Source organism: Corvus brachyrhynchos, unplaced genomic scaffold, assembly GCF_000691975.1.
Source record: "Corvus brachyrhynchos isolate BGI_N302 unplaced genomic scaffold, ASM69197v1 scaffold70, whole genome shotgun sequence".
NCBI lineage: Eukaryota > Metazoa > Chordata > Aves > Passeriformes > Corvidae > Corvus > Corvus brachyrhynchos.
The window spans coordinates 362,841-373,278 of NW_008236217.1; the positions used below are offsets into that span (position 1 = coordinate 362,841).

At 41.1% G+C, this 10,438-nt stretch overlaps 1 protein-coding gene across 1 annotated transcript in view; it reads right to left on the reverse strand.

Moving 5' to 3' along the window:
* The window catches only part of MTR (5-methyltetrahydrofolate-homocysteine methyltransferase), a 45,028-nt gene extending 40,134 nt beyond the window's left edge, over positions 1 to 4,894 (reverse strand). The window contains exons 1-5 of the mRNA XM_017745081.1: positions 4,658 to 4,894; positions 2,057 to 2,146; positions 1,229 to 1,298; positions 322 to 414; positions 123 to 229 (exon numbers count right to left, since the gene is read on the reverse strand). Coding sequence (XP_017600570.1) covers positions 123 to 229; positions 322 to 414; positions 1,229 to 1,298; positions 2,057 to 2,146; positions 4,658 to 4,816 — 519 coding nt within the window. The 5' untranslated portion in view covers positions 4,817 to 4,894. The remainder of the gene's footprint in view (positions 1 to 122; positions 230 to 321; positions 415 to 1,228; positions 1,299 to 2,056; positions 2,147 to 4,657) is intronic.
* Between the last annotated feature and the right edge of the window lie 5,544 nt (positions 4,895 to 10,438).

Genomic DNA, 10,438 nt, shown 5'->3' on the forward strand with positions numbered 1-10,438 from the left:
AGTCTTTTCATGTATTTAGTAAGCAGTAGCTGATACCTCAAAGAATATTATCCTGAATTTCCTTAGGTAGCACACCAAATACTTACATTAGAGTGGTGGGTATTTTTCCCTAGAAGTCTCACCTTAGCATTGGCGGTATCAAATATGGTTTCCACCAGCAAGATGTCAACTCCCCCATCCAAAAGTCCTTTGGCTTGTTCTGTATAGGCTTCAACCAGTTCATCAAAAGCTGTAAAACAGGAATGATGTTAATTTCATCTGGAGATACGTCTTTCAAAACTACTGCCTATGTCAAATAACTTGATGGTTATAAATACTTACTTATGTTCCTGTAGTCTGGTCTCTCCACAGATGGTGACACAGAGAGTGTCCTGTTTGTTGGACCCATGGCTCCAGCAACATATCTCCTAATTCCTAGACCAAGACAGAGGAGGGGAAAAAAACCCTATACTATTTCCCTCTGGCTTTACAGTGACAGTCAATAACCTCGTTTGAATATTCTGGCATGTGCAATAAAACCCCCACTTTTTTAAAGCATATTTCAAATCTTACGTTTTTATTGCATACTATGAATTACATCAGTAATGTGCTATCTGAACAGCAGCAGCACTGTTAGCTTGAAATACAGTTTGTTTGCAGAATACAAGCAGAAATGAGTCTTTGAAAGGCAGCATTGTCTACAGCAGTGTAAAGGAGCTCTAAACCCTCTCACATAATGCCTGGAAGGCATCTGTAGAAATTAAATTAAAATTTACAGATGACAGTCACATACTAAGACCATTCCATTAGTTTCTGAATAAAGTTACACCATTAGACAAACACCAGGATTAACTGGTAATCCATGTTTACCTATAATCAGCTATCCTAGTTCTGCAGTACAAAGACTCGTGCCATACAAACCTAAGGAACTTTTAACAGTCCCTGCTGAATTTATTTTCTCTAAAATACATCTGAAGATGTGTATCACTTGCAGTCTAAACCAGGCAGGCACAGGACAGCTATGCTGAAGACCACCTTAAGGACCAGATCCTTCAAACATGATGAAATTAGTGTGATATGAATAGAGATGTGAAATTGCCGCTACTGTGCCTAACCTGCAAACATGCACGGTACCATTTTATGTCCCCAGAATGTAAAACATCAAGTTATCCTCTAGTTAGCAACATTTCAAAGATTGCAGCATTGTCAAAACCACAAACAAGTAAAAAGTTAAAATAATACTACTTACCTGTCTGAGCAGTTACAGTGTCTGCTGCTTTTCTGGCCACCTCTGCAGAGACTCTGTTTAATCGATATGCCTGGAACAATTACAAAAAATTACTGAGCAACCTTTAACTCAGTCCAGGGTAACTCATCCTCAAAGAAACACAACACTTCCATCCAGTAGCTTGCTGTACACTCTGAAGGCTCCCCAAGTCACACAAATATGTATCAGCACTATCACAATGCTCCAAAAGGAACAGCACAATACATCTCGGCAACAGAGGTACATGGCAGGTTCATCCTGTGCATGCCCCAGTCTGCAGCTGCAAAGCAACTTTGATGACAAAACTAACCTACTCTTAAGTTAACTTTTTATTCAAGTAGCATATTTCCAACTATTTACTTTTACATATTTCCTCAAATTCTCAAAATAATACATAACAAAGAATAGGCACAATAAATGCAAACAAGAAAGGACTTCTACATACACCAGCACAAACAACACATAAGCAATATCCTGGAAAAAAGCAGTTCCATTGTGGCATTTGCTAAGTTGGATGGACTGAAGCAAAACATCTCTGTTCACAGAACTGAGAGATTCTGTGACTGCTCAAGCAAAATCTAGGACTAATTATTATTGCCTGTACCTCTGTCAAGAAGAAGCACACTATGTCTTATGTCTGTGACACAGCAAGCACAACTGTCCACAGCAGCAGAAAGGAGCTACAATCTCATCACATGGCTCAAGAGGCAGCATGCAGCCGATAAGCACAACACCAATGAATCCTGGGACCAATCTTGGTTTCTAGGACATGATTAATATTTTAATGCATAAACAGTTTAGCATTCTTACCAAATGCTCAAGGCCGTAGTCAGCCTGTGCAATTCGGGTGCTGCTGAAAGTGTTGGTCTCAATGATGTCAGCGCCTGACAGCAAGTACTCCTGCAAGACATGAAAGAAAAAAAGCCTGAGGTATGGAATGCAAGTAACCCAACTGCTTTGTCTCATCCAGTTGACAAAATGTCACAAATCGTTTCCCAATTCAAAGCTGATCAAACTCTAAAGGCCTTATTTGAAAGCACAGGGCCAAAGCAATAGAAGTGCTCACGCAACCAATTTTCAGAATTTCAGCCACACTTTCTATTAACAAGTGACATTTATAGAGTCACCTCTGCCACTGGAGATTTCTCTGTCACATTCTAGATTTCTGCACAGGGATATGGTCAGATGCAGTCTGATGGCCACCAGCAAGCAAAGACTGCTGTGGGCAGTCTCAGAAAAGGCCCAAATTAAACAACAAAAGAAAAGATTAGAAAATTTGAATGTTCTGAAGGGAACAGCACAAGAGCACACTGGGATAGAATACAAGCTTAGGAGAATTATGTAGAAAAATGCAGATGTCATTTAAAGTTTAACTAATGACTGAGATTCATAAAACATTCAAGCTTTCCGCTCTATTTTGGTTGTCCAATTCCCACTGAAGTAAACTGAAATCAATGCAAACTGAAACATTTTTACAGATTCTAGCCTGCATTTGTATAACCTCTATCAGTTGCCCTTCTCCCTAGCTCATCTTTTTGATCCCTTTGAACTCTGACACGATCCCTGCATATTCAAGGAAACTAAAACACTTGAAGTGCTAGTAAATCAAAAATACTGATGCCACCATTGAACATAAACCACTCAGATTTTCCTACAAGAAGCAGATGAACTCATTGAGTTCAACAGTACGAATAAAGTCTTGATCCAAATGACAGCTAAAAATAAATGTTTTAAAACGTGTTTTGCTGCAAACAAATATGCTTTCTCTCAAGTCCTGTTGAAAACATATTAAAATACCTACAAAAAGATATACAAAAATACACAAGCTCTTACATGTCAACCAGTAACATATTAGTTTTCTGAAAATTACCTAACATGTTAAATGTGTATAAGCCCTCCAATTTACTGTCTACTATCACAGAAGGAAATAACATACTCAAAGCAGGAAGGTAATTTTTGCCTTTGAAAATACATCACATCTCTTACCTTTGAATCTGACTTTGCCAGGCAAGGTGCAGCTAACATTTACTTTTTAAGCTACTGATATATGTGAGATCTAACTGACTGGGTCATTAACAAAAAAAAAAAAAACCAAACAAAACCAAAACAAAAAAACCCACCATACAGATAGTGGGATTATAGTTACTTTGTAGAAATATTTTTATCTATTATTGTAAATTCCTTCTGTCCAGTTATCAGAAGAAATAACAACCAGTAGCTGTAAAATATGAAGTCACCACCCATTGCTCAGAAAGCCTCTGACCCAATAGTTGTTGCAGGGATGGGGACCACAAAAGACCGTTCTTCCTAAAGCACCTCTAACTGGCCATTAGAGAGATAACAGCAGGTTGCTTGGTTTGAGTCAATGCATACATTCTCAAGTTACATCACTACTGCTCTGCTAAACTTGCCAAATTCAACGGTTCAAGCAGCTTACCCTATTAAAACCACAAACTATTATGAATTCCAAGGTTCAGGAGCACTATCGCTCAGTTGAACTCAATTTACAGATACTTCCTTTTGAAATTTTTATGGGTCAAAGACTGATTCCTTCCAGCTCATCATTCTTAAAATCCAAAGAATGGCAGATAGAATGTAAATTAAAAATTACAGATTACCTTCCAAGTTTAACAAACATAAACCAAATATGATTCTCATCAATGAAATATACATCTTGTCAATAAATAATTGGAAAAACCCAGAACACACATGAGGCTTCAAGTGAATAACAAACAGCTGCAATGCTATTCAAGCATTCTAATTATTACCGTAAGACCTATGAATACCTGCAGCTCTATAAATACAAGACTTAGGAAAGTGTTTTTAAAGTCTAATTGAAGACAGGAAAACAATGAAATCTGTTTTCAAATTCCTAATCATCAGCAGATTAGACTGTTTTATTCTCTGGGCCACACATTAATATTCTAGGGAAAAAACAAGACGGCAGAAGCACATATACTGATAAGGAAGCTCATACACTCATTAACTACAGAGGCCTGCTTCAGGCTGCCACATTTAACAGCCCTTTAATACGCAATTATAGGAACACATCTAGAATTCAGATATGTCCTACTTAGATGCATTTCAAGTGCTAGCTGAGAATAAGAAGAGGAAATAAAAAAAAAAATAAAACAGAATCTACAATTAATAGAAATACATCAGGGACTAAGTCAAAAAGGGATTTAAAAATAGCACTGCCTGGGTGACATCAGGAACCAAGACAAAAATGCTGTGCTCACACAATCAGAACAGTCAAATCTGCTCATTCTTTTTCACATGGTTACCTAGCATTCTCTTCCCTATCCCCAAAAGACACTGGAGTGCCAGGAGCCTGTGGTATGGAAAAGGGGAGTGCAGAGGCCAAGTTCTCCCTCCCACTCTTGTCGAAAGACAGAAACCAGAACCACCTACCTTGTGTATGTCACAGATTATGTCAGGCTGAGTTATACTGAGAAGGTCATTATTGCCTTTCAAAGGCCTGGAATGATCTTTAAATTCATGCCCTCGGAAATCCTCTTCCGTCAGCGCATGTTGCTGGATCATGGTCCCCATGCCCCCATCCAAAACCATTATCCGCTCCTGCAGAATAGATTCGATTTCATCTTCCACACTTTTCTGGGGAACTGCTGGAAAAAGATAAACCCAATATTTAAGTAGTTCTGAAGTTCCCTATCTATACACCTGGCCAACCTGAGCCCTTCCCATTCAAGAAACAGAAGAAAGTAACTAGTCCTCTACTGAAATCAGGCAGTAACTGGTTTACTTCACCTGCAATTCCAATCACCTGATGTCACGTAATAGCTGCATCTATCTGAATACAATTAGGCTCAATTGGTCCTTTACCTAAGGACAGTAAACGACACACAGTCAACTACAGAAAAAAATCAACAAAAGCTCACAAGGGCACATGAAAATCTCTAGATAAACTAGCTTCCAAAACTGAAAAGTGTGATAATTTCCACACCAGCAACGTTTGAACAGCAATGCAGAGCTGCCTTTTGGTACCAGACACCACACTGTAAGTGGTACCCAAGTACAAAACAGAAATTAGTAAACTTCATTTAAAAAACAAACAAACAAATACCCAAACCGACTTTAATTGCCTATATTGTAATGATAAAGAGAAATAAACTGAGCAAACAAAAACAATTTTTCAACTGAGTCCTAAATTCCCTTAGGATTACAGCAGTAAATGACAACTTGGCAAACACCGAGATATGCCAACAGATAATAGCCAGGCTTTACTTTCTTTTGCACAAACATAACAAGATACTCTTTTCCTCTACAATAATGCCAGAAGAAAATAAATCAGGCAAATCACACGCTAATTATAAGATATTGGGCAGGGTAAATCGAACCATGACAAACAAAATACCATAGAAATTTCAGCACTATCATTAGGAATGAAGAAGCAGTACTGCTTCAAGATCCCAAACAAAGCCCATCCCAAACATTAAGCAAAAAGCCAGAACTATAATCTGAGGCATTAAAAAACAAACAAAAACCCCAAACAAACAAACAAAAAAAACCCACAAAACACCCAAGACCACAGCAAAAGAAATTCTACTTTTCCCCTTTAGAACATGGAATCATTTCAAAATGCAAACACATATACAGAATCACAGAGTGGGTCAGGTTGGAAGGGACCACAGGTCATCTGGTCCAACCTCCCTGCTCAAGCAGGGTCATCCTAGAGCACATGGCACAGGATTTTGTCTAGACAGTTCTGGAATATGTCCAGTGAGGGAGACTCCACAACCTCTCTGGACAATCTGCTCCAGTGCTCGGTCACCCTCACAGTTAATAAATTCTTCCCCATATTCAGGTGGAACTTCCTGTGCATCAGTTTCTGCCCACTGCCTCTTCTCCTGTTGGTGGCACCACTGAGAAGTGCCTGGATCCATGCTCTTCGCACCCTCCCTTTAGATACGTATAGGCACTGATAAGATTGTACATACAGCAAAATAATCGAACAGCCTCTTTACCAAAAATCCAAACTACAAGAGTAGGACTCCACTGATGTTTCACAGGCATGCAGATGAATGATGTGCTATTCTTCATCTGTTTCCTTCATTCAGCTTCATCTTACTTGTAATTAAAGACCTGTTTTGTGTTTTGGTTATGAACTATCATCAAAGCCCTTGTAAAAAATGAATTATTTCTGAGGTACAAAAATATCCTTATGTCTCATTACAGCTTAACTTACTACTACACACAATAGTACTTAAAAATCACTGGCAACTGCTAACTGAATTGACTTTTTTTCCTTCTGCATTCATGCAATGTATCTTCTGTTTTGACATCGGTACTGTTAAAAAGCAATGTGCTGGAGAGAAGCTGAGGCCATGAGGAAAGCATTGCAAGGTTACATTTATACCAACACTCTGGAAAAACAGCTCGACATCAGAAGTAGTCTCAGCACGAACAGAAGCCAAAGCAAATTTGCTCTCTAACAAGTACGAAGCATTTGAAGGCAGATTAAAATACCAAAAAAGTAAGCCACCCTTGCTTCAAGTTGAAAGTTTTAACACCACACAGGCAGGCTCAGCAGGTTCTTACATAAGAGTTTAAATCTACTCACGTTAAACCATCAAATTATTCATGAAAATAAAATCAATCCTTGAGCTAAAGGCTTTTAGAAGCAAGACACGAAAAACTGTATCTGAAAGTAGGTCAGCAGTGCAGACTCCCATGGAGCATAACTCATGTGCTTCACAAGAGCCACAGCCCAGTGAGACACACAGGCATTGGAGCTCACTGGTGCTTTAATGAGCCTCCTAAGCCAACTCCTTGGCCCTGAGAGCTGCAGCCCAGAGAGCTGAGATGGGCTATCAGAGTCCTCACAGAACTAGTCCTGCTTTCTATAGGCTTCTATCCCTTTACCCTACGTGCTTCCCAACTATCTCCTCATACACACTGGGAAGTGAAGATTTACCCTTTGGTTGTAATCCTTAACCTCACGTGGTCCATTTTGCTTTCTCTACTGCTTCCCTCACCGAACAGAAGCAATGAGCAGTGTACAGTTTTCTTCTGATAGGAGGAGATCTCCGCCTCATCACTGCAAAAGCCTTATTCAGAAGTTTTCAAAACCTGTGCTTCCTCAGCAGCATCTCAAAAAGCTGCAGGAAATAGGGTGGGAATCATGAGGGTGTCCATCAGTGCCAGAGGTACGCAGACTCTGTTTTACATAGGGATGCAACAGCTCCAAGCCCACCGAAACCCAATTTACCTGTCCTTGCTATGGATAACACCTGACTCTTCTTCCAGTAGGAGCATGTACTACTTGAAGTCATGTCCTGGCATACTGATGGTGTAATTTCAAGCTGGAAACAAAGTCTGCAGACAGGTCCAAAACCACTCCAGAAATAAAAGAAGATTGATGCAAAAAGCCATGCTAGGAAGTGCTGAACTCTGCCCTTGGAACAAAAGCAGGGAGGAAGCTGGGAGTCAGGTCTACTAACAAGTACCATCATCTTAATTCAGCATTCAACTCAGGTAATTCCCCTCTCCAGCACAAACAGGGTGCAAGAGCTAGTCAGAGAATAAAAGAAAAAAATGTTTGGAGAAATTCCTAAGCAGGGAAAAATCAGGTCAGTCTTTTCTTTTTTGTTGTTTTTGCTTACAAAGCCTGCTCCTACCTCTGCTCAGCCAGGAGCTGATTAAAATTTTGTTTAATAAAGGTCACTGGTGAGCTCTGGGAAATGGATATCCTTGTCCATTTAGAAGTGTCCAGGAAAATAAACTGCTTCTACAGCTATAACAGAATAGTAGCAAACCAGCAGTGGTAACAGGACCCAGGACCAATTACCTTGATTTTACACTCTGCTGAAACTTAAAACATAAAGCACGTTACCACATAGTGTTGTAGGGCTGGAACTAGTTTAGAAGACCATACCAAATTAACAAAAATAACAGCACTGGCCTAAAAGTCAATGGGATGGCAAAATAAAAAAATCCTAATACCCTGGTTCACTTCCCCAAGGTAAACACTCTGTCTTGAAATCATGTGAACAAGGGAATTACTTGTCTGCAACAGAGAAATTATCTGAGTTACAAGAACTTTTACTCCTTGTAGAGTAGCTGTTCACCCCTACAGTCATTCACTAACAATTATAAACTTCACCCAACTGTAACCTTCCATTTTTCTCAATGGAAGCAACTAAACAGCCAGGGAATAAGGCAAGACAATCTTCCTTCATCTCCTTATCCCAACCCAATCACATACAGGCCACATGTGCAGAATTGAAGGGATGTATGTTTTCCACAAGAAACAGGACTTCAAAGGTTGCAATTTTCTCTAAACCAAACTCTTCTGATGCCTGCAATGATTCTCAAAAGGTACTGTTTTTTTATTACTTATGCACTTCCACTAAAAATTTATTTTTAGTATAAAATAGCCTGGTATCCAAGTACTTGGAAGGGAATAAAGGATTACAAGTTGTTTCCAAAGCTTTTATAAAGGAGCCACCCAGCTGTGACAGCATTGAAGTATTTTCATCGCATTAATGTGCCAGAACACAAGCAGAACTACGTGGAAAGAGAGGCACTTACAGTACCTGCTGTTTCCTAGGCTGACCAGCTCCTCTCTTGACTGGAAACAGGACATCTCCATATTTCCACACCCGAATTAAACACACCAGCATTCCCCTGCACCAGCTCCAAGCACAAGTCTCCCCCATCATTCAAAAAATTATTGTACAGCATGAAGAATTTACATTATTTGTAGCTAGAAAGGATGCTCTTGCTATTAGCCTGCCACAGAGAGCTCATAACCTCAGCATTATTTGCTGTTCATTTAATTAAATCGTCTTTAACTGGATGCCCTCTGGCAATAGTAAGTTTCATGAACTGTAACAGCAGATGCTACACAGGTCCTCTGCAACAGCAGGCAGCAGCACTCCATTGCTATGTTACTTGCTGCCCAGCCTATCCAAAGAGAGAAGTACTGGATCTTACCACTTCACCTTGGGCACCTATGTGCACCTTGCTAATATTTCCATGTCGGCACCTCTCTTTTGAACCATTCAGTTCTTACACAACAGACAGACAAGATACTTATGTACCCAGTGCATTAAAAAAGTTAGCTTGAGAGGCAAACAACCACTACAAAAAGTCACTGAATTTTCAGAATAAGTGTCCTGTTAGCTGTGCCCACTGTCTCTATCCCAGGTTTAGAAAGCTCCCTGTGTTATAACTACAACTGTCCATCTTCTGACATTAAACTGTTCACAACAGATATTCATTACAGGCAGGATTCTCAGGGAAACAGACCTGCATGGCCTTGCTTTATGGGATGTCCTGCCCCTCAAAGGCTAGGGAGAAACACTGTGCTCAGCTTCTGCATAACCCTCTCCCGAACCCAGGTCCTTTCCCTTACTGCCAGATGGACACACCACCACCTACTGCCTCGTGCTTGCTCACTGGGGCTCCACAAATACCTCCGGCACGCAATTTTTGTTCCCATCTATGGAGAATTTCTCTCCCACTGCCACCACCTTCTCAAGCTGCTGCTGCAACACCTTCACACTTCCCATTTCAGCCAAACCCATTTGGTTTTGCAGCAGGGCAGTCGCTAGCCCATGGCTTAACCCCAAATAGCACGGGAGAAGGGGCACGGCAGGTCAGGTCAACATCATCTTTGCCAGAGGAACCTGGAGAAACCGCAGGCCACAGCAGCTGACTATGGTGCCCAGCAGAACTGCAGGCCTGTTTGCCATGCCGAGGGATGCAAGCCCGAGCTGAAGCACAGGCTCAGCAGCAAGCACTCCTTCACAAGTACTAAAAAGGGAGGTGCTTGGGATCTCTGCTGGCTGCAGCACCACTGAAAGCAGACACTGACAGACCAGTCCATTTTAAAACACCAACGCCAAATAGGAGCTGTAATTTTACGTATCCTCCCCATCCAACAACTTCTGTTTAACCCGTGAAATGGCACTTTTGGCTGAGCCCCAAGCAGCTGGAGCACACCCAAGTCCCTACCACCGAGCTCCGGTTTTTACTTTCCCGGCATAACTGTGTCGACGGACGGGTCGGTGCGGGTACGCTGGCGGTCCCTCCCGACCCCTCCCTAGCAGGGTGCAGCTGCTCCAAGGGGCCAGCGCCAAAAAGCGCCCTCACTCACTCCCTAACTCGCTCACTCCTGACACCGACACGCCACACGCGGCTTCTGCAAAAGTTACACGCGGTGCGTAA